Source organism: Xiphophorus maculatus, chromosome 20, assembly GCF_002775205.1.
Source record: "Xiphophorus maculatus strain JP 163 A chromosome 20, X_maculatus-5.0-male, whole genome shotgun sequence".
NCBI lineage: Eukaryota > Metazoa > Chordata > Actinopteri > Cyprinodontiformes > Poeciliidae > Xiphophorus > Xiphophorus maculatus.
In genome coordinates this window covers 32,670,751-32,695,608 of record NC_036462.1, presented here as the reverse complement: position 1 = coordinate 32,695,608, position 24,858 = coordinate 32,670,751, and the positions used below count along the sequence as shown (strand labels likewise).

Genomic DNA, 24,858 nt, shown 5'->3' with positions numbered 1-24,858 from the left:
TTTGTTCCGCTTCACAAGAGTTTAGCCTCCAATTCTGCTGGCTTGTGATCTAAAACAAACACACACAAATAATTCAGATCACTTTAAGAGCTAAAAGTAGTCAAGTAGCCAATCCCACATGTTTACAGCTGTTTTATGTGCTCTGGAGTTTTAGCTGCAGTCAGCTGAGTAAGTTACATTGTATGTTAAGATCTGAATACAAACAGTTGTACAAATACCCAAGTTCACTCAAATTAATGCAGTCTTGCATATAAATTAGAAGTTGGAATGACTTTACCTTCAGTCAGAACTCTGTGCCATCTGCTTTGTTTCAATCCCAGTTGCTATTAGCCAACAAGCTAACAATACATTTTTAACAATACAAGTTTTATAGTGGTTATCAAACATCAAGCAGAAGTAAAGAATTTAAGAGCAGCAACCAGGAACTTCAGGACTGCTCGGTAAGATCCCACTGTTGGAATTCCCACTTCAAGAGGCGTTTTTATATTTATGGCTCAAAACTCAGAACGCCAGTCTTCAAACTGTCCTGTCAACGTACTTCTACACTTAGACCAGAAAGGTAGATTTGTGTCGTGACTACGGTGCATCCGTTGTCTTAAAGCAAAGATTTTTGAAATGCTCATTTCAACTGTGGAGTTGTTTAAATGGCGTTTTGAGCAGGGAGTTTCTAACTGCTGGTTTGGTCCCTGTTTGTTTTTGGTGACGGGCTCGGCCATATTTAAACAGGTTCGGCGGCAGCACAAGTGAAACGACACAACCTCCTGAACCAACACACATTATCAACAAAAGAAGAATAAAACCGAACAGGGTTGGATGTTGAAAGTGTCTAATGAAGGCATACAGTCTTGTTTACGTAATACATTTATGTGACGTCACATTGGACAATTTGTTACCATGGTTATGTGTACAGCTCCAGACAGATGTTTGCAGAAATTCATTGAGTATGAAGAGTATGAGTTGGACTTTTTTTCAGGGCTGAGCGATTATACAAAAAAAAAAAAAACATCTTGAGAGATTTTTTTGTAAACTAAAACATTGCGCAAATTTCAATTTATTATGCAAACAGGCTCAAATATTTCACTGTGGAGAAAAACGGTGTTCACATTAGAGAGCCGTTTTTCACATTGAATGTCAAAGAAGTCAAATCTAAGTTGTTGTTTTTTTTCGTCTTTCAATCTAAAAACAAACTGTATTAAGCATGGTGGGAGTAGTGTCATGCTGAGGGTAAGTTTGAGTGAAGATGGAAGAAACCTGAGCACAATTAGAAGTGCTATCAATGATCCCATGTGGACAGGATATTTTAAGAAAAACACACACACAAAAAAAATAAAATGATTTTTCTAGAACAGCTCCAATCCCAACTGTATGGAAAATTTAGTGAACTTAAGTCATAAATCTGCTAGATTCCTAATGGGCAGCATGTGAGTTATAAGCTGAAAAAGCAAAACGTATACAGTATATTTTACCGTATATTTTACTGTCTTGTTTTTAAATGTTGTCATTTGAAGATTGTTCCTTCATAAATGGAAGGTTTTAATTCAAAGGTTCTCCGTATGAATGATGAGAAACTGAAGTAAAACGGGGCCAACGTTTTCATTCTGGAATGGAAAAGTTTTGAAGGAGATTTGTTTTTAAATTAATTGTAACATTTATATCATTAGTATAATATTTCTTAAAAATTTAAAAAGGCAATTTTTTTGTTTGCTGCTTTTCTACAATTTTGACAAACAAAAGCAACATAACATTTTCCAGAGCTGTGCATTCAAAGTTTCAGAGACCACTTAAAATGATCTGATTCTCTGATTTTTCTCTTTACAGTTATATGTTTGAGTAAAATGGACATTGTTATTTTATTCTATGAACTACTGACAAGATGTCTCCAAAATTCCAAGCAAAAATGTTGTGTTTGTTAGCAGAAAATGAGAAATGGTCAAAATAACGAAAAAGATGCAGCGCTTTCAGACCTCAAATAATTCAAAGAAAACAAGTTCATATTCATTTAGACACAACAATACTAATGGTTGAAGTCGGGAAGAGTTCAGAAATCAATATTTGGTGGAATAACCAGGAGGGTTCAGTGTAGTGGGCTTTTAATTTTTTTTTCCAGAGATGCAGAGATTCATGTAACTTTTTCTCTACTTACAAAACAATAATGGAAGATAAATTGATCTTCAGTTTTTTTCGTAAATATTGTTAAAATCTTCTCGTCTTGCTCTTGTGAACTCAGCATGGCGAGTAGTCTTGTTTGGTGAGTTGGCTGTACCTTTAAACCTCAACTTTTGATGCAGTATAATAGTTAAATGAGGTCACCATTACTACCTGTTTGTATACGTCTCCTAACAGCCACACCCACACACTGAAGCATATTGGTGAGGTCTGGAGCCGTGGACCCTGGCAGACAGGTGCCTTTGTTCAGAAACAGGGTGTGCAGTCTGGGAGAGCTGGCCGTAGTGGAGCGGGGGCGATGGGGGTTTCTGAGTCATTATTATGCTTTCCACAACGGTGGCGCTCTGCGGTTTTTCTCTTTTTCTTTTTTCGCCGCGTTCCCGAGTTGGTCGGCACATTCCGCTGGCATTGTTATCCGGCCCGTTTCCTGCGGCCGGCGGCTTTTGTCAGCCTCTCCCCCATTGTCCTGGCTTCCTTTGTTCCCCGGCTCCAACAATAGCTTTTTTTTTTCTGCCTCTTTATATATATGTGCACTTTTTGCCCTTGTGTGTTCTGTTTGTTTTGTTCTGCTGCCTGCTGTGATTTTCTTTTCCTCCGGTTGTAGAGCTTGGAAATAACACACACACACAATCCCGAGTTGGTGTTTGTTCAGGTTTGTGTGGATTCAGACCTCTCTCAATCAACCTGTCCTGTCTCCCTCTGTTTTCCCGTCACAGACTCACGTAGTCGAGCCTTACAATGATTTTAACTTGACCGTAACCAGGTCACTGTAACCTGGATTAGGTTTGTGGAGGTTTTGTCCAGTTCCCTCCTCCCACCCCCTCATCTCCATTCTAGTTTTGGTAGTTTTGTACCCAAAGTGCTACAAAGATATGTATAAGAAGTGGATGTGTCTGACACGAGCCTTCTACAACTGTTTGTTTGTTTGGACCTGGAACGTTTCACAGCCGCTCTGATGCTTCTTTGTTCACTCAGGAATCGCAGCGACTTAAAAATTATTTTCTGTCATCTTTGTAGAGTCGATTGCAGGGACGCCCAAACCGCTTGTCACATCAGCCAAAATCGTCAACTTAAAAGTCCTGGCAGTCAAAAAATATGATTAAAAAAACAACTAAAATTACTAATATATATATGTATATACAGTGTATATATATATAAATATATACAGTACAGACCAAAAGTTTGGACACACCTTCTAATTCAATGGGTTTTCTTTATTTTCATGACTATTTATAAGGCAATAAATCCCACTTATTAACCTGACAGGGCAGGTTGACCTATGAAGTGAAAACCATTTCAGGTGACGACCTCTTGAAGCTCATCAAGAAAATGCAGAGTGTGTGCAAAGCAGTAATCACAGCAACAGGTTGCTACTTTGAAGAAACTAGAGTATAAGGGGTATTTTCAGTTGTTTTACACTTTTTTGTTTAGTGCATATTTCCACATGTGTTATTCATAGTTTTGATGCCTTCAGTGTGAATCTACAATGTCAATAGCCATGAAAATAAAGGAAACTCATTGAATTAAAAGGTGTGTCCAAACTTTTGGTCTGTACTGTATATATATATATATATATATATATATATATATATATATATATATATATATATATATATATATGCTTTGCTCCTTTAATCTGGAACAAACTTCCAGAAAACGGTAAAACAGGCAGAACACTGACATCCTTCAAACCTTCACCTGTTAAGATTTGCCTAAATAATATTAATAGGAACATTTATCGATATATTTGCTTGATGGTGGCATTTGATGCTTGTTTCATAACTGGTTGTGTTATGTTTTTGTCATTTGAGGCACTAAGTTTGTGCTGCCTTTTTGCTGAAATGTACAAATAAACTTGACTCATAGATCCAACGCTTTTTTTTTATAGGAACTTTATTTGTTGCAGTAAACAACAACACATAACTGTGTACATATCACAAAAATATGCTGGGTGGTGAGGGGGCATAAAATAAAACAGAATGCCAAGAGAATGACAGCCACAATAGTTTTGCATAAAGAAAATAATATTATGAATTGTGACACATGTGCAACGCAAAACTTCAAAAAAAGTGTTTTAAAAGATATGAACCACTTCCCCAATCTTGAAGGGTAGATTTGTCCCCATAACCCCAAAAATTCACAAAAGAAACCTTTGTATTAAAAAAATGTCTATATGAAAATGCAATAGAAACAAAGAACTAAATAAATCCACCATTCATCTAGGGAAATAAAATAAGGATGAAATTTTATGTCCCCCCCGCCATTGTTAGAACAATGGTTCAGTCCAACCTGTAGGAGGAGCAACAGCAGCGCAGCGGAAAACCCGCTGAGCTGAGGAGCTAGCTGTGGTTATGCTGCACAAGCAAAAAAATCCTTCAGTAAGTAAATACTTAAAGAAAAAGATATGTAGCTCAATAGGATGAAACACACTAACAATAAAAATCAGACTGCAGTTAGTTATTTCATTACTTTGGCTGAGTTATGATAAATTATCACATTATGCTTTGGAAATCAAAACTAGCAACACTGGCTACATTGCTTTGACAGACTAAAGCAAATATTTTAACCATTTAGCTCTACTGCTGAAGAAGAGTAGTCAGCGTAGTCTTTGAAACCACAAAATAACGTGATCTATTTTTGTTTCAGTGCTTGAGCTTTAAGTTATGATGCTTCCCAGATATTCATTATTTCTGCTTGCAGGTTCTCAGCCATCCAGGACAAGGCAAAACCAAAGCAGGTTTAAAAATAAAGCAGCTTAAGTTATAATTTAAATAGCACGTAATCTGTATTCAGAGATGCTACAATAAATCAATGTTTGAGGAATTTTACTATGTGGGTTTATTTAGTAAAGCTTATTTCTATTTAGAGCCTTGCATTTTTGTAAAGGTGCAGCAGAGATTAGATTAGTGACACTGAACCATACTCATCTAAACAATATTTGAATCCTAGTTGGTCTCAACGTTTACTGAGAAAAACACATTTGACGTGCATTGCTACTTACTACTCATTTTTGGCCGTTTCAGCTTGAACATTTTAAATGTTTCACTGAAATGTGACATTTTACATTACATTTCAGTGGGATTTTGCCCCAAAATACCTCTAAGCTATTTTCTTGCTAAATTGAATTTTATCTGTTGTGTAGCTGGATGGATTGTCACATGTAAAATGTAATGAATGGGTTTGTTTATGGGTGCAAAACGTACCCGTGAAAATTAACTAAAAATTACAATGCATGTGGAAGAAAATGATAGAAAAGCCAATGTACTTGGTGCCATGACCTCTGACCTGGAGACATGAGATCTTCAGCTGGAGATTTTCCTGAGAATCTGTGTTCAGTTTCAACAACCTGACCACATCTCTGGTGTTTTTCACGTATTTGGAGTCTTCCTTTTGAAAATCTGAGATACATCAACAGTTTAGCCCTAAACTCATGAAGCTCCTTTCACTGCTACGGTCATTCTGTGGGCCGGCCAGTGAAAAGTCAAAGCTGGTAACTAACTAAAAGCGGACCTGGCTGCAGTCCGTGTCAACCTGAACCACCCTGTGAAAGAACTCCAGGCTCAAGTCGGAACATTTTGCAAGCCAAGGCTAGCACCACACAGGGTGGGACTGAAAAACCATCTAATCTCTTTGTGTTTGTGGCCAAGCCTCTAATTAGGACTGTGCCCACATTTTCAGTTTGCCAGCGCATGAAATGAGACGATTCTGAAACTTTCCCTTGTCTCCATGTAATTTCCATTTTGAGTCATGCTTAGTATCAACTACCTGTACAAAAACTGGCAAATTAGCATGGCAGAGACTCGCAGCGCGCCACACCCAGAGGACAATTAGCATTATGTATTTGTTTGTTCTTCCAACAGAATGGTTGAGCCCAGCCCTTCAGCTCTGCACCTCCTTTCTGGTGGGGATGTACGTATGGCGGACATCGGCGTCAAAGTGGAACAGGAGGAATGCGGCGGAGACGGCGGAGCCAAAACCAACTCGGAGCACCCCAGGACTCTGCACGACTGGTCAGCAAATCAGCCTCTAGAGACGCGCCAGCTGACCCCCCCACTGTCACGCTCCCCTTCAGTAAGGAGTCTTATTGGGAGGAATGGGACTGCATTTAAATATAATAAAGATTCTTCCCCCCTACTGGGGAACGATGCTGAAACAGTCAGATTTGCTTGGTGTGATGATGAGTTGCTCCATGTTCTTATAGGAGGGCTCTCCAGGAAAGGAGCCGCCTCACAAGCAAAGCCCCATGGGAGTGAAGGAAGCCGGGATTCACGAGCGATCAGAGGGGCCAGCCAAAATTAAGGAAGGTCTGTAGTCATGTTTGAGAGTCACTTGTTGGTGGAAATACTTCAAAGATGTTCTAGTGTTCCAGACAGTGTTATTTCTTTTATCCAGGGGTGGAAATAAAACATTTTCCTCCTCCAGCCACTGTTTTTTTTTTTCCTATTACAAACTCGACAAGTACAAGCAAATGATAGAAAATGTATGATTTATTCTTAACTCTATGAAAACCAATTTACTGACAATAAGTTTACCATACAGATGTACATATACAGAATAATTTAACATGAAGCATGGACACCTTAACAGGGTTGTAGTGCAATAAGTTCATTTGAAGTAATTACTAACAGCAAACTTTAACTACACAACCCTAACATTCTTGCAATCATATGTTGAACATTTCCAAATTTTGATAGTATTTATTAAAGATGTCTAGTCATTTTTTAAATATTTTTAAATTGTATCATTAGCTGTTTTCTAACTGTTTTATTTGTTTTCCCTTACTTATTATGTTTTCTATTGAAATGAACAATTATTACTAAAATATAATTTTAGTTACATATAGTCATTATCATGTCATTAATAATGAACGTGCTCATTATTAATCCCGTCATCATTCTTGTGTTACTCCAGAGTTTTTCTGACACCTGGAGCTTAGTGTTAGCTTCCCCCTCACACACACCTGCCTTCCTACATGCATGAAACTTTTTCTTTATGAACATTTTCACTCCTTACCGGGCAGCAGCAGCTAATCTGAACTCTTCCTCAATCTGTCCCTGGTCACGTCTCTCTCATCATCCTCCTCCGACGATAATAAAGCCCCTGAATCGCTAATTCCCTCTCCTTGTCCGCTACTGAATCTGTTCCAGCGGTCAGAGTTTGTGTGGTAAATTTATCGGTTAGTTTGACGCATTTTTCTGAATGGGCTAATGCACTTTTTAGCTTTTGTCATAGTTTTTCTGACCCGCCCGTCTCGTATCCGCTCATTTTCTTGGACTCCGGTTAGCTGAAATGGCGCTATTTATAAACTTAGAGGGAGGGCAGGGCTAAAGAGGACTGAGGGATTTCATTGGATAAGCCCAATGTCCGTCAATAAAATCAACCAATGGGCTGTCGCGGTCGATACAAATTAGATTTAATATAATTTTTTTGTTACATTATGACAGCGTAGGGCCGCCAGACATGGACATTGTGTACATCAGTCTGGACTCCAGACAGTCGGTCTTCCCCTGGACAGAAGTTCAAACTGAATGTAGCTATTTTTTTTTTTTTCAAAATTTTAAAGTGTAACATTACTTTTTAAATATGAAGACATAATAACTAAAAGACACCCTTTGGTATTTTTTAAGTCTTTCGCATGACTGGTCAGTAGGGCTGGGCATTTATTGTATCGTTTATCACACATCATCATAAATTTCTAACCACGATAAGATTATTTATTATTGTAGCCATGATAAATTCTAATTAATGATGCTTTAAACCCCCCACAACTGTCCACATTGTCAGGAGTGTTATTTTATCCACTGTTTGTTCAATGAGAGTGTCAGTAAAAATCAATACATATGAAAATATGATTAAATACAGTTAGTGTGTGCACGTCTGACTGGTGTCCATATCGCCCACCCCTTCTGGTCAGCAAACTCTTTGATGTTCAGGTCTCTAAGGTTTACTGCCTCCACATTGATATATTTTAAGAGTAACTGAATATAATCCTATTGAGATGGAGTAAGAACTTAAATAGACAAACTGTTTTACCTTTTGATTACTTAATTTGTTTCCTTAGGACCAACCCCAGATTGGATAATCAATGCTTTTAGACAAATATTCGGACAGTTTTTGAATCAGAAACCGCTGACAAAAAAACAAAAAACTTCTTCTTCAGAAGTTTTTTTTGTTTCCGTCAGTGGTTCTTGTTGCAGCGCCCCCACAGGTGAGGGCAATGTGTATGCTGTGTAGGAAATGGACACACAACATCCCCCGGAGGCCAACATTTCAGTATCTAAGACTTTTTGTTTGTGATTTTAGAATCAAGCTCTTTAAGTAATCATATGTTCAAGCTACATTCATAACATTTTAAGAGAAATACATTTTGTATTGTTGCACAGTCATGCTGTTGCTGGGCTCTAGATTGATTTAAAGTGGACTGAAGCTGCTTTTTTTGTTCATTCTCTACCCTCAAGAAATGTTTTTCACAATTCTGAACTCTTTGGTTGATTTTTTTTTTTTCTTCTTTTTTCTCAAATTCTCTCCACTCTGTGACCTTGGTTTATTCTGTCCAAATATTGATCCACTCAAACACTCCAAATTTCTCCCTGATGCACAAACAATCCCGCGGCCTTCGACATCCCGACCGTCTTCTCCAATCAGTGCCATTAGGCCGGGCGGGCGGGGAGACGCAGAAAGCAGTTAGCGCTACTGTTAGATGTGTTTTGATTTGACGGAGTAGATTCTGGGTGTCGTGTAGTGCCGTGCCGAGCAGTTCAGCTGAGTGCCTGTTTGGTTCTGTTAACAGTAATGCCGACTATCGAGAAGCTGCTGAACGCCGACTGGAAGGAGAAACTTCTGGATAAAAGCTCAGTGGGCGCAGGACAACTAAAAGGTCAGCTCTGCTGAAAAAACAAAAAGAAAAACAACTTTACTCCATTTAATTTATTGTTTGTATTTCATTGCATTGTTAAGTGTTGGTGGTTTTTAGATTAAGTGGAACAACTGTGCTTTAATATTCCATTAATAGTCTTACTGTGTTTGGTTAAAACTGATTGCGGTTGTAGTTGCAATGGGCGCAATGATAATAACGCTTTATGTTAAACTATGATGGCCAGTAATTAATTTTGTAATTAATTAATTTCATTTTTTTTTTTTAATTCATTTATTTTGTTGTGTATGATTCATAAAGGAAAGGGTTTGTAATGTTTGAAAAAAAAAAATAATTTTTTTTTGTCAACAACCCAAGCATAACACTGACCCAAAGTTATGGCAGCAACTGCAGCGTTTAAATGGAATAAAGACGATTTGTAGGCTTGATCTTCCCAGCTGCTATTAGCGTCTCCATCCTGCTTGCCACTGTTTGATAAGTTTCACTGTCATTGTTAGCAAAAGACAATTTATGATTATGGATTTGAAATTTTAAGTTGTATTTAGGAAATTGGCACAGATGTTTTTAAACAACCTGGCCACATCTCCGCCTAACTGTGAAATGATCTGGTGTTTGAGTTTCCACCCAGCAGGTCCAGATCAAGATCAGACAATTTTTTCACCACCTCATGACTTAATACACATCTGAAATACAGCTATGGCGATTACTGGAATACGGTACATAAATATTATGTACTACTAAAGTCCGTCATATCAGGGAATGTCAGTTTTATTAAAAAAAAATGTTAATAACTAATTAATCACTCACTGAAAATGAGTTGCAAACATTGGATGGTTTCCTGCAAAAACAGGAATCCACATTTTGTCAAATTTGAACCGTTATTCACAAAAACAAAGTTTCTCTTTTATAACAGAAAACTTAAAAATGATCAAAAGAATTTTCCAATAAATATTTATTTTTAGATTCAGTTATTCACAGGTGTCAAACTCGCGTCCAAATCCGGCATTTGTATTATGCCAAACTGTGTTGTGTTCAGTGTCATTTAACTTTGATACATTCTCATCAGACTGTTATTTATTCACATTTTAATAGTCTCTTAATGGGAAGTTTTATCAACAGATTCTGCCACCATCGGCACTTTTTAGGACATTTGTGTTGTGTGTGTGGGCGTGTGGGACGAAATGAAAACCAGGTTGACACGCCTGCTCTGATGGCTTCCAGGCACCCCGGAGTCTCTGGCGGAGAAGGAGCTGCAGCTGCTGATGATGATCAACCAGCTGAGCGGCCTCAGGGAGCAGCTGCTGGGGGCCCACTCAGAGCAGAGGAACATGGCCGCCCTGCTGCTGGAGAAGCAGCAGCAGCAGATGGAGCTGGCCCGGCAGCAGCAGGAGCAGGTACGGCTTCCTGCAGGAATATCATCAGTCGGATGATATGAGACGTTCCTGTGGTCTGGCATTCCAGAACATCACCAGCTGCGTTTCCAGCAACAACAGAACCAATTGAAATTGCAAAAAAACAAATTCGCTTGATGAAAAACGTGCATCCCAACGCAAAAACGTGCATTTTAGGTGATTCTTTTTTTTTCTCCAGCTGAATTAAAAAAAATAAATAAATAAAATTTTTGCATCACAAGGGTCACATGATCAACAACCGGTTGTTACTACTGGCAGAAATGCAGAGGAAGAAGACAGGAAGCAGCAGTAGGAGGAAGATGGTTTGTTTTGTTTATTTGCAGACAGTGTGCAGCTGGCTCCTCCAGAGCTCTCGCAGCATCACAGTTCCTAAAACGTTGTGTGACATTTCAGTGTGTCGAATCCATAACTCTTCTGTAAAATCACTGACTACAATTTCCCCAAAACGCCGCATACGTAGTGGCTCCACAGTAGCCGCTAGGCTTCGGGGCTTGTGGCTCCGCAGCCTGCATAAAACACTGACATCCGTCAGCACCATGATTTTGAATCGCTTATCATGTCAACAAACTTATTCATGTGTGATTTTAATTTCATTTCTAATTTAATGGAAACACCGCAAATGTGAAATAGTTTCTTTTTTCGGCATTAGCAGAACGTAGACAAAGATTTGCACACATCTGTAATGGAAACGCAGCTGTTGAGCAAATGTGACAGATTGTGGCAGTGCTCTGACTTTTTCCCTTGCACTGCGTGCGTCTCTGGTTGCTCACACAGCAGCTAATGAATGTGCCTCGTCTCTCAGATCGCCAAGCAGCAGCAGCAGCTGATCCAGCAGCAGCATAAGATCAACCTGCTTCAGCAGCAGATCCAGGTCAGCTCCTCTCCAGAGCTTTCGTGTGTCTCCATATATCACGGCGGGCGCATCTAGCACCAGATGACCGTTACAAATGAGAAGTTCTCGCCGCAGGTCAGCACATTAGAGTGCTGGAGAAAATAACCCCAGAACATTTTATGTAAGGTTCCTTTTTGTTTTTTTCATTGTCCCAGCAGGTGAACATGCCCTACGTGATGATCCCGGCTTTCCACCCCAACACCCAGACCCTCCCCGTCTCCTCAGATCCCCCGATGACATTGCCTCTGCAGCCCATCCCCTGCAAGCCGAGTGAGTAGAAGTAAAAAAAGAAAGAGAGAAAAACAAACAAACACTGAAACCGAGAAATGGCAGCATGGAGAGAAAGACAACAGATTGGAGGAACGTTAGAATAGCCACTAAGTTCATAACTGTGTAAGTAGGAGGTGTTGTCAGGTGTGTGAAGAAAGGCTGCTGACTTTCATTTTGGTGGTGCCTCTTTTTATTTTATTTTTTTAAATTTTGTACATTTGCATCAGCTGCACCCTGAACATCAATGGCGTATTGTTCATTTGGGATTTTCCCTAAAACGTCAGGTGAATTTAAACTAGCCTGTCAGAACATGGTCCAATCTAAAATCACTTTTGAATTATGGACTAAGATGAAATAATGATTTGGAAGTGAACTAACTGAAGACTTTCCAGCTGCACCTGGAACATCCTGGCCTTTCTACACCTCATGTAATCTGAAAGTACGTTTCTGCTTTCCGCCGTGTCGACTCATCACCGCCGCTTTGCTCCACAACTCATTTGGCTGACATATAAAAGCTCTTAATGGACTCTTTTTGTTTCAACGTCTGTAATGATGCATTTATTCCTGAAAACCTGAATTGCTGATTCATATTTATTTATTCAGAATTTTTTATTTTGTTTTACCTAAACTAGAAGAGTGATATGATGTCCACATAGGACAGATAAGCAACATGCACCACCTCTTATCTAAGTTTGTCAGACGTATTAAAAACATCAAGGGAACATCATTTTAATCATCTTTCAGGGATGATTAAATAAATTATTTCTTTCTTTTTTCTATAAAAATTATTTCTTTTGATTTTTTTTTTTTTTAAGTACTTTGGGAGTTTTTTCTTTGAATTTTCTAGGCAGTTCCATAGAAGTTTTATTATGATTATTCCACTCTGGAAAAACTCATTTCCAAATAATAATTTATATCATCACACTGATTTACACATGTTAGTGTTGATGTTGGATAGCATAAAAAATTATTTGGAGCATTTCAATGAATCGGTCGATCAATCAAACAATCAAGTTTGTTTGAGAAGCACAAACGGGGCAGTTCAAAATGTTTTACATCATAAAAACATAAGTCATGAAAACATTGCACAGTCACCAATTGAGGAACCAGTCACCCTCAGTGTTTTTCTGTTACTGTAGCAACATCAGCGCTATTATCTCCATGGAGATATTAACTATGCAGGTTATGATAAGCATGCAAACTGCTGGTGTGTCCATAAAGTCATTGTTGGTCCCTCTGCTTGTCATTTCCATCCCGCATTACACTATAAATGAGCACCGCTCTTTATCCACACACTTTAGATTCAGTCCAGCTTAACTCGGTTACCTCACTGCAATGTCTCACAGCTGATGGAGTTGAGCTGGGTCGCTATGGTAACTGAACAGGAGCGAGTTGGACTGTAATAAATGGATTTAAATGACCTGGGATGGACGTACAGTAGTTGCTCATGAATTTCGTTTCGTTCTGTTAGTTTCTCTCCTTCATAGAATTTAAGTTTAATCAAATGGACCAAATACAGTCCAGTCCAGCATAGCTGGAGTCCAAATCGAGCCGATCAGAACAGACTGGAACAGATCATATTTATTCTCAATCCGATTATCACTCGGTGAATTTTCTAATTCTAAGCTGCGCCTCAAATTTCTTGTTTCTTCCAGCCAATCCTGAACCATGTTTTGCTTTATCTGGCATCAGTGATGCCACTGGTATCGTGGGATGCTGTTTCTTTAAGGGGTGCATTTGGTCTGTGATGACGTTCAGGTAGATGTTGTTCATTTGTTTTTCCCCTCGTCAGACCGGACCACCCACTGCCATGGCGGCGTGGTCCAGTTCATGCAAAAGTATTCCCAGGTTGAATTTCTTACTTTGTTACATTACAGCCACAAACGTCATTAGACGTTATCACAATGTTCCGTTGGTCAGAGTAGCTCATCATAATTGTGAAGGGTCAGGAAAATGTTCTGACCACCCCGGTGTATTAGTTGCTGTGTTTCCATTACAAAATGTGCGCAAAACTTTGTCCATATTCCGCAAATGTTGACAAAAACAATTATTTTGCAATTGCGGTGTTTCCATTAAATGACAAATGTAATTAAAATCACTTGTTCACACAATGTCATTAAAAAAACACAACCTCTCCACGTCGTCATCCTCCTTCTACTTCCTGTCGCTTTAATCCTTTCTGGAGATGCTGACAGGAAGTGGTGACAACGCAATGACGACTCGCACGATGCAATAAAAGTGTGTTCATTGCAGTTTTGTAATTATGCTAATTTAGATACTGCAGAAAAGCCACCTCATTACAGCTCAACAACTTTTATTGATTTTTTTTTTTCTTTTTTTTTTCCCTGAAATTGCCGCGTTTCCATGAAGCAAATTTACTTTGGCTGTTCCAGTTTGTACAATCACACGGTCAATGGAAGCGCACGCTGAACATTTCTTGGTTCAGATCCGCCTGCAGCCTGTAAACCTGTGCTCTGCCTCTTTCCAGCAGTCGACTATCCCATGCAGCTGCTCCCAAACAGCCACCACACGCCCATCAAGAGGAGCAGCAGCTCCTTCCGCCAGGTACCACATCACACTCTTGTTTACATTACCTCCCATTTCTCCGCCTGCTATTTGATTGCGCCCATTAAGATGGTAGATGGGAACCTATTTGCTCTGCAGTGGGTGTAGGTGCTGGATGTGTGTTTGTGGTTTAAAGCAATGTTAAGGAAAGTGATTCTCTCGGGATTGAGCAAGCAATGGGTTTTTCTAGTATTTAGGAGGCTGAAAAGCTTTAGGAATACGCCACACCCTCTGTTCAAAGGTTCAGTGTGTGCGGTGTAGGTGCAGCGCAAGCCGTTTGCACGGAAGGTTCTCAAGGAGAGATGGACCAACACAGCTTGAGTAAACAAAAGGAATGAGAGGATGAGAATAAGGCATAAAAGACAACAAAAAAAAATGCTAAGGTGTGACGGATGTGCTCCAACATGTCAGGTGTGCTGTTCATACCCGGGATCCGCGCACACCCTCATCCTTTGTCGCTCCGCCTGGCGTCGGCAGAGGCCCCGCCCCCCTGATGGTTTGCACTCTCCGCAGGAGGCGAGCCAGCCGCTGAACCTGACCTCCAAGCCCAAGGGGATGGAGCTGGGGAAGACGTCCAGCCCTCTGAGCCTGGAGCTGGGATCAGTGGGATCCATGCAGGGCGCCTACAGACCCAGAGAGGTGTCCCGCAGCCCGCCGCGGCCCGCCCTCAGTGAGTAACCCGCAGGCTGGGGTCGTCCCAAGGTCACCTGCCAGGTTTCTGTGATGTAAAATAATATATGAAGTCAAAAAAAAACGTTTTTCCAGTTTTAATGTGATGTGCATCCACTATGACAGAATAAGAAACAAGCTGCAGTAATGGCTGCTCTTGAAATCTCTACTGGTTGAACTGGAGTGCTTGGACTCACCACCAGCTGAAGAATGAAGTCATTATTCAGGGTTTCCCCCAGAACGTCCCTCGTGTCTTTGGGATAAAAGGTTTAAAGTTGACTGGACATTTGAAAATATGACTCGCTAACTATGGGTTATTGGAAGACATAATTTTTATTTATTTATTTTTATCCTTTATCCATGATTTGTCTCTTTGTTCACTGAAGTTGTTGGCATGCAGACCGGTAGAGACAGGAAGTGTTTACAGAGATCCAGTGAATAAAAATGTGTTCATATTCTGACCATGCTGTGCTGCCATTGTGCTTCTCACCAAGGAGACTCTTTAACTCGTCTTTGCTCTCAGTGTTATTGGTGTTTTAAAAACAAACAACGGTTAGCCTGCAGGGGGCAGTATATGAACACATGTACTGTATTATAAGCCTGGCAGCCTGCCAGGCTTGTAGTACACTAGGGAATGCACTGATTATTACAGTGGACCCCCCGCCTAGTGACGGATCAGTACTGACAGATTCACCTAGTCATGGATTTTTCTGTGGAACATAACGCCAAATTATTTTCAGAGAAACCTCATCATCAATTTTTTGTTTTTTAATTTGTAGAGTGCATCTAAAAGATTTGAAAAAAAAATGTAGCTTAGGAATAGCAGGTTACACTGCTACTTTAAACGCTATTGCACAGCAGCCAATCCAGGAGCAGCATTTGTTTCCCTGGCCACCGATTGGCTGGACCCTCTTCAGAGTGGAAAGAAGGAAAACGGTAAATGTTAGCTTCTGCTGTAGCACTAAGATGGTTTCCACTGAGCATATTGATGCATATTAATGTGTGAAGTATTAAAATAGGCTTTTATAGGAACTGCTGCTTTTCTTTCTTCAAAGTAAGAGTCTAAACAAAGATGGTTTGAATATTGTACGGTCTTCTTTGAACCTTACTGAAGACGTTTAACATGCCTGGCTTTGCGACACAAAGAGATTACTGGAATCTTGATGTACATAAGTATATAAATACTTATGTAATTATATGTATGTGTTTATACACAAGATGGTGTGAACTGGGCCAATAGAAAAGCGGCATTCCAGCAACATAAACCTTTGATCTCCAGTCCAGAAGGTTTCACAGCAATCCATGGGAACAGCTCTGGAAAATTATTGGAAATTTTTGAGACTAAAGTTGCTAAGATGATAAAATGCCTCTCAGAGTATAGGCATTAGCATTAGCCTCAACAAGCAGCCTGTCAATCAAAATAGCATAAAACCAGGAAAGGAGTTTTCTTCTTCAAGTCAGACGTTTACTGCCCGTACCTTCTAAACAGAAACCTACTTCAGAAATTTCCCACTGTCCCTTTAGAGACCATCCGCTTTGTTCTCATTGTCATCTCTGTTGGTGAATTTTGAAATGAAGTAAATAAAAAGAAAGTTTGCTCCTTTGAATTATTGAATTGTTACAGTAATACATGTGTGTAGTTTATTGTAGTTGTAGTGGAATCTACAATCTTCTTCTTTTTTTTACCCTGTTTTTATTTCCACCTAGTCGCTCGTTTTCAAGTGTTTCGTCCGTCTGCTCTGCCTTTGTCATCAGATTTCCTAGGAGACGGCGACGTGGTCACCCAGGCCATCCATGATGCCCAGCAGCTCTTGAGGAGTCACAGCAACGGAGGGAGAGACAGGGACAGAGAGAGAGACGGTTCTGGAAAAATGGTGAGTTGTGTCTACATGCTTGTTGAACAGACTGGTAGACGCACCTTGGTTCTATCTGGTTATGCTGAATCTGAATATTCACCAAAGTTAGTAGGTTGTATAAAAGTAATTTGGCAATATTGTACCAACCTGACTGGAAGGTCTAACAATTAAAAACACAACCTACATTAGGGTGCGATTACTTTGATCTCCTCAGTCTTCCTCTCAGACACAAACAGCGGAGAGTTCATCCTGACCTGACCTGATGCTGACCTCCTGTCGGTCTCATCTTGGTTATGGAATAATCTGTGACCAAAGCTACATCAGTACTACATCATATAGTCGGAGCGTAGCGTCACCTTCATGGTTAAATGGATCAGTAGCAGCACGAAGTCGGATGAGAGCAAAAGGTCACAAGGGGATGAACCTTTTCCTGTAATCTCCTGGTTATTTTATTGCTTCAATATTTGTTTACTCAATCAGTAGAGATACATAGAAAACATTTATTAGAGTGCAGCCAGAACTACATCACTGTAAGATGTGTAACTGAAAGGAATTTAGTTTGTCAAAACAAAACAGCTATATGGTGTTTTCTAGTCATTGTGGCCAAAATTACAGAGATGACCTACAGCATATTATAATGCATGAAAATATAACTCATTCTCATGGGCAAAAACAAATATTTAGAGTAATGAGCTGTGGTGTTACGTAACCTTTAACAGCGTTTTGCTGGCTGTAACGCCTGATTGTTGTTTGGATCAATACTGTAGCAATAGCATAGCTTCATTCAGTGTGGTATTGGTCCGATTCAGTCCAACTTCTGTTTGTAGAAAGTCTGGTTCGCTTGGGGAGGTGTGAATGCACAACCGAACTCTGATGAGGAGCAAAAAACGTAAGCTCTGGTCTGCCTGAAAAACCTCGGTCCTGGTTCTGTTGAGGTGAACTCAGGTGTGTTACGAGCACCAAGCGAATTGGAGTCTGCTCCAACAGCAGGAAGTGCACTATTGCACAGGGTATTCTGGGTAAATACAACCAAAACAAACTTGTGTCTAACGCTAGCAGGAGAGATGATTTGTGGTTTTTTGCCTAAGACAATAGAGAAATCATATAACTGCTCAAATCTGATCCATTTAAAATCTGTTCTAGCTGTGACTTTTTTTTTTAATGATGTTGATCGATGTCATCTATATCCACAAAGTCAGGTTAACCTAAAAGCTGACACGAATTTCTAGCTAGCTCACCTCTTGTCTTTTCATTGGAGCTTAGTTTTATCTGTTTTTTAATAGCATGTTGTCATATGAACATGGAGAAAATCCAAAATGAGGCTAAAGAAACACACACAACATGCTGTTGACTGTGTGCTAACCTGCTAGCTTATTAAATATACCTAGCTAACTGCATGAAAGGCAGTTATTAACATAAATGTGGCAGTTTTTTTATTGGTAGTTGTGCTTTTATTGTCTTCACACCTTACTTAACATTTTTCTGTTTGGTAAATCCTAAAAGGTATTATCTGGCTGGCCTTGGTTGAACCACAGTCATTCCAAAACATTTGCTAATACGCTTCAATAACACTTTATCTTGGATTTTTGTGCATGTAGAGAAATTCTGTGCCATGACCGTCACATCTTTGGTGTTGTATCTTTGTTCAGTTGACCAGCCCACTGGAAAAATCAGCTAGATGTGCCACTGTTAGAGATTTCATGCAAGTGCTGCAGAAATGTCACAGCAGTGACTGTATGATACCATTACTAAATCTCATTACACCCTTGCAGAAGCTCTGTCTGCACTAATGAAGATTCAGCTCGCCTTGCGTTGCTGAATGCTTGAAGTGGCTCCAACAGCAGGCCAGTGGGCCTATGTTCTGAATAATTGAACTAATGATGATCTGACCATTTGAGGACACTCGTAGTCCTACATAGTATTAGGATTTGCATTTCACCCCTCTTATCTCCAGCACACTCACTCTGTACAGAGAGGATCACCGTATCTGACAGGAACACTTCATAGCTGCAGGACTTTGGGTTAAACAAAACAAGCACTCCATGTCTTCGTGTTCAGACACGTATAAAAGTCGTTTTAAATCAGTCTATATAGGTGGCAAATAGGAACACTGTGGCGGCGCTGTTGACATATGGAAACAAATAGGGTATTAAATGAGACTGCGGACTCCAAATAGCCTCTAGCTGATTAAACTCCATAAGGGAATGGGAAAGCAGTCCCAAGTCAGTCTCCATCTGACATGTAGGATGCAATTTAGAGGTCAGCGTGGTTTTGGATTACAGGGAGTCATGCTTCTCACAGCACTAAACTGATGGACAAATATCCCAGCTGTGGTTCAGCCACACACTGAGGCACATTGTTACAGTTCAGCACACAGCGTTAGAGTAATCGTCCGTGCTTGTTTTTCACACTCGTCTGCGTTTTAAGTTCAAGGAAATGGTTTCAAAATTGAATTGTGTCTTTTCTGTTGTCGTTGAGGAACAGTCTAGTATTTTAGGAATCGGGCTTCGTGACGACGGCCTCCCATCCCGGCCTTCATTCTTTGAGGTGACTGAATCTCCAGCTCTCAGCCTTGTCCTGAGCAACAGCTGTTGCCGCCTCACAATACCACAAAGGCCTCAGTGTGGCATTGACAGAGCCACCTGCCCTCCCTCTTTGTCCTCACTAATACTGTACTTAGCTCTCCTCCTCCTCCTCCTCCTCTTCGTCCTCTCCTTTATTATCCTGCTCCATCTCTCCTGCGCTGCTGCGTTAGCACCAAAACTGTTGACTGACCTATTTTGGTATTCCACTCCTCTTTACTCTGTTCGCAATTTGCAGCAGCAGAGTAGGTGACAGATAAAACAGCAGTTTTGCAAAACAAAAAAACTTTTTTTTTTTTTACATTTTAATCTCGGCCTCTAACAATCAACACCAGCCGTCCTGTGTGGACTTTCAGTTTTCCATCTTTGCACATGCAGCGCTACACTCTGAGCAGCCTCTGATTGGCCGGCGCCGTGTCTCTTACCATAAATAGAACTTTGTGCCACTCTTCCGACACTGGGTGATTGTTTTACCACGATCCAAATTCAAATGCTGATATACCAGTGAGGTTACACCATGGATGACTTCATTGGGTTCTTTTTGTTTTTTATTTTTGTCTGCAGGATTATAAAGGTTCTCCTCGTGCGGAAAAAATAAGTCGCTGTGAGCGCAGTGAAGAGAGGCACGGTGAGGAGCACCTCAGCAGTGACTCTGAGGGTAGGTGTTCCCACGATGCTGCTGCTGTTCCTTACTCAGAATAAAGGCTTTTCACCAGAACGTTACGTTAGCACTGGAATATTTCAACTACCAACACTGTGTTTTAATTGAAACGTGTCAAAGTAGGACAGCAGACTTTCAAGATGTCTTCCCCTCTTGGTAAACGTTTCAGTGTCACTTTGACAGGAGACAAATTATTAATAATAATAATAATACATTTAATTTGTACAGCGCTTTTCTAAACACTGTCTTTACAGGAATAAAGAAAAATTACAGGCAAAACTTTAAGTACATCAAACTAAGTCCTAATAATTAGAATAGTCATACATTAAAATCTGTTCCATTAGGGTATTCCTAGATGTGATTTGAATGTGGATAGCAGCTATGGAAACTATTTAAAAATATATTTTTTACAATTTACTTAGTCTATGGTAGGTGAATGTGTGACTCTAAAAATCAACACGTACTGGAAGAAGATTGCTCAAGACTCTTATTGACTTGATCAGGAGTCATTTTGTCTTCTAATGAGTGGAAGTCAATTGGCAGCAATGGGGACACAAACGGTAATGAATGGCAGTAGAGTGCTACACACTGACTTTGCATAAACTTGATCAACTTTTTTTTTTCCATCCATAATAAACTAGTATGTTTGGGTGACGCGGCATCCAAACTTTCCATTTTAATCTCAGGCTCTCCTCTAACAATTAACACCAGCCGTCCTCTGTGGACTTTCAGTTTTCCATCTTTGCACATGTAGCACCGCATTTTGAACAACCTCTGATACGGCTGTTCCAAATGTAAAAAGATATAAAACTTGATTACAATCCTGTGAATTGACCCACAGCTGAAATCATAAGTACAGTGGTTTGAAAAGTAAACAAACTTGATAAGTAACTAATGGGGGCAGGGGAAGACATTTCAAGCCTTACCTGTCTGTGTCTTGCTGTAGGGGCCCTGCCCGTCTCTGTTCCCGGCAGCTACTCTGAGACCCGGCCCACTTCCTCTACCGGCCACATAAAGAGACCCATGAACGCCTTCATGGTGTGGGCCAAGGACGAGCGCAGGAGGATCCTCCAGGCTTTCCCAGACATGCACAACTCCTCCATCAGCAAGATCCTAGGTGGGTCCTCCCAGTGGCTGGTGGCGGTGGCTTTCTGCATCTAACGCTGTTCTGTTGACGTAAACAATACCCAGAAAGTCAGGTTAATAAAATCTGTTGCAACTGTAGCTTTTTGCAAAGATGATGTCAACATCCAGCAAGTCGGGTAATATAAAATAAAATCTGATACTAATAATAAAGCCTCACCAAGGCACCACAGATCTCTAGCTAGCTCACCTCTTGTCTATTAGTTGATGGTCTCATCTGTTCTTCTTTAGTAGAAAGTTGCTGTTTAAATATGAAAAAAAAAACAAATCCAAAATGAGGCTAAAAAACCTTGCTTTGACTTTTCTGTTAACACAGTAGCCTGCTTGCTAACTTCTTAACTAAACCTAGCTAACTGCATTAGCATAATTGTTGTTGCAGTTTTTTTCATATGTTGTTGTACTTTTATTGTCTTTACCTTTAGTACATCCTACTGAATAACTGTTCTTGGTTTGACATATTGAAAAAGATATTAGCTGAATGGCTGCGGTTGAAATTTGGTTCGTGGCGCTTCAGCGTCACTCCAAAACGGTTGCTAGTGTTTCCATTCCAGGCTTTTCATGCATGTAGAGAAATTCTGTGCTTGGCAATAACAACTGAAATAATTCTCGTTCTTCAACTTGAACTGATAATGTTTTGCCTTTTAGTCATTAAACATTGGAAGGATATTCTCATAATGGTTCTCTTCAAGCCTCAAAGATGCTATGTAGTGTTTGAAGCTGCTGTTGGATAATATACACACAACCAGCTACAAAGTATTCATACGCTTTGAATATTTCCAGATAAATGGAAATGCTTTTTTATTATTATTATTATTTAAAAAGTGTGTATCTTTGCCTCCTTTACACTAACCTAAATAAAAGGTCAAGTTGTATGAAAAAGAGGAAAAAAAAAATTTTACTGAAAAGAAAAAGTTGATGAAGTTGCAGTTTGACCAAACCTGGACATTTTCAAACGTCCTTGATGCTAAAGTCCGATTGCCTCCAGGCTCCAGGTGGAAGTCCATGTCCAACCAGGAGAAGCAGCCGTACTATGAGGAGCAGGCGAGGCTGAGCAGGCAGCACCTGGAGCGTTACCCCGACTACAAGTACAAGCCCCGACCCAAACGGACCTGCATTGTGGAGGGCCGAAGGCTGAGGGTGGGCGAGTACAAAGCCATGATGAAGAGCCGCAGGCAGGAGCAGAGGGCCACCTACACACACAGGTAGAGAACCAACCGACACGCTTCACACTCGCTTTGAGAGAGAGTCCATGAGGAGAGCAACAATGTCCCTCTTTACTGATGGTAACCCACGGTAACCCTCCACAAACTGTACGGCCTTCAGCTTTTCCAGCCGTCTTTGGACTGTTGAAGTGTTTGGAGCCTGTCCTCCATGATGAATGCAACTCTTACAGTTCTTCAGATGAAGCGAACAGTTGTTGAAGCTTTATGTTATTCATGCTCTTTTTTCCCCACAGCAAACAACAAGCAGAAAGTTTCATAAAACAAATATTACAGATTTAATAACTCGGCCGGAGCTGAACAATTTTGTTTTAGAGACTTTATAATTGATTAATTTGTTATTTTTATTTTGTATATTGAAACTGTCTTCCAGTTCCAGTTTTCAATGTTCGTTAGTATTTAAAGTTTATTGGTCTTTGTGTCTCAATGTGTTGTTTCATTGTTATTATGCCATTACTATTAGCTTATTTGAAAATGGTCTCAAAACAATATTATCGTTTATCGCAATAACGTCTGGGACGATTTATCGTCCAGCAAACAGAGACGGTGCGTTCAGGGTGACGTAAAGTTGTAGTTTTCCCCAGTTGAAACATTTTACATGTAAATTCAAATTTGGTTTCTTTCAGCAGAGCTTTCAACTCCAGCTGTTTCATTCGGGTTTAGCACATAGATTAGTACTTTTACTAGTGAATAAAATGAATAAGACTCATTGTTCATGTATCATGTTGCGTCGTGTCTGATGCCACGCCCTGATGGTGACTCATCCTGTCTTCCAGCCAATCAGAGCCGCAGCAGATCCAGTACTCCCAGAGCGACCAGTACTCGGCTGGCGGCTCCATCTCCGTCCCAGGCTTACCGTTTCACCCGGCGCTGCTGGAGCGCTACCTGCCGCAGGGCCCGCCCCCCGCCCGCAGGTCCGAGGACCGGGCCACGCCCACCCCGCTGCCCAGGGACAGGGAGAGAGAGAGAGAGAGAGAGCGACTGCCCTACAGCGAAGGAGAAGAAAGCGACGTGGGAGAGAGGAGTGAGGGGGAACTGGTGCTGCTCACAGACTGATCTGGTCGGGCCCGGTGGGCCTCTGGGGGCCCGGTGTGTCTGGTGGGCCGGCAGAACAAGGAGACGGAGAGGAAGACGAACAGAACTTCAGCTTCAGATGTCGCTCCTGGTTTCGAGGCAATCAGAATCCAAATCCTGGACGATTGAGACGCCACACACGCGCGAGCGCGCGCACACACACTCTGCTTGTACATTAATACAAACTCCCCAGTTCCCTCACACAAGTCCTTATCAGTTCCCTTCCCAGATGAGTCATCACCTGCTTAGTGTTTTTTTCTTTTCTTTTCTTTTAACTGTTGTTAGAATGTAGAAAGTTATCATTAATTCCCTTCTGCTTCTTGTTTTTCTTCCATGTTGCCTTTCATCAAACAATACGCCTCCCAGGGATTAGAATCGCTGCAGGAAACTCCAAAGGAACTGCTCAACTTAGATTAGCTGCTTTTCACCTGTCAGGCAGCCCAGGAGGCTGGACTGGGTCTGCACCGCCCCCTGTTGGTGGAAGCTAGTCGTTACAAAAGGCAGACATAAAGGTAGCACTGGACCGTTCACATCCAACCCGAAACCTCTGACCAAAGAAAAGCCTGATGACAGCAGGGTGCTTCACATCATCATGTCTGTTTTTAGAGAGGGCTGCTTTGTTCTTTTGTGGGTTTTTTTTTTGTTTTCTTTGGCCTCCAGATGTTGATGCAGTCGTTGGCACATCTGGAAAAGCCTTCAAATAATTTATTATCCCGTCATCCCAAAACTCCAACATTTAATTTGAGTACGTTTGTCTGTTGGTGTCCGCTCCCCTGATGATTCCTGCCAAACAGAACTAGAGAATTTTCTAACCCAGATTGTACGGCATCATAAAGTCCACCAGGAGACTGAAGGGGAAAAAACATGGTGGACAAATTAAAGGTTGGATTTTTATTTTTATTTTTTTTACCTGAAATATTTTATATTTGCAAAAATAATTTGATCATCTGACTCATCAGTTCGGCATTAATTTGTCCTTTTAACAGATTTTCTTTAGGAGGACACTTTATGTTCCAGCACCTCCTAGTATTTATAATAACAATCATAATAATAATAAAGAGAAACATTTTGTTATTCATTGGCTCCTTGCCACCGTACAAAATGCATAAAATCAATTAAAAGATGCAATAATAAAATCACTTGAACAGGAAGTGCAGAAGGCATCAGATATAAAAGCAGTTTTAAAGAAATGGGTTTTAAGTTATGATTTGAAATGAGGGAATGAATCCATCATGAGCTGATAGTCACATCCTCCTCCTCCTCTTCCTCCACATTTCCTCTGTTCTCCTAAAGTGAACTGTGTTTGCTTCAGTTCCCTCTCCGGCTCGGAGGGTTGACCCCCGACCTGTTGCATATATTTGTTTTTTTGCTTTTTAAGTGTTTCTTGATTGTTGTGTTTAATCTGTGCATTTAAATACATGTTGTTGTTTTTTTTTCTTGGTGAAACGATGCTGAAGTTCCTTCGTTCATCATC

The 24,858-nt window shown here is 40.5% G+C and overlaps 1 protein-coding gene across 2 annotated transcripts in view; it reads left to right on the top strand.

Moving 5' to 3' along the window:
* The window catches only part of sox13 (SRY-box 13), a 28,153-nt gene extending 4,690 nt beyond the window's left edge, over positions 1–23,463 (top strand). The window contains exons 2-14 of one of the 2 annotated variants that reach the window (XM_023324738.1): positions 6,027–6,237; positions 6,368–6,470; positions 8,957–9,043; positions 10,262–10,434; positions 11,255–11,323; positions 11,503–11,614; positions 14,103–14,179; positions 14,693–14,849; positions 16,604–16,722; positions 19,851–19,944; positions 20,894–21,064; positions 22,076–22,292; positions 23,087–23,463. In XM_023324738.1, the coding sequence (XP_023180506.1) occupies positions 6,027–6,237; positions 6,368–6,470; positions 8,957–9,043; positions 10,262–10,434; positions 11,255–11,323; positions 11,503–11,614; positions 14,103–14,179; positions 14,693–14,849; positions 16,604–16,722; positions 19,851–19,944; positions 20,894–21,064; positions 22,076–22,292; positions 23,087–23,366 (1,870 nt within the window). In that variant the 3' untranslated portion in view covers positions 23,367–23,463. Of the gene's footprint in view, positions 1–6,026; positions 6,238–6,367; positions 6,471–8,956; positions 9,044–10,261; positions 10,435–11,254; positions 11,324–11,499; positions 11,615–14,102; positions 14,180–14,692; positions 14,850–16,603; positions 16,723–19,850; positions 19,945–20,893; positions 21,065–22,075; positions 22,293–23,086 lie in introns of both variants that reach the window. The other variant, XM_005799060.2, reaches the window with a different exon arrangement.
* Positions 23,464–24,858: the final 1,395 nt, after the last annotated feature.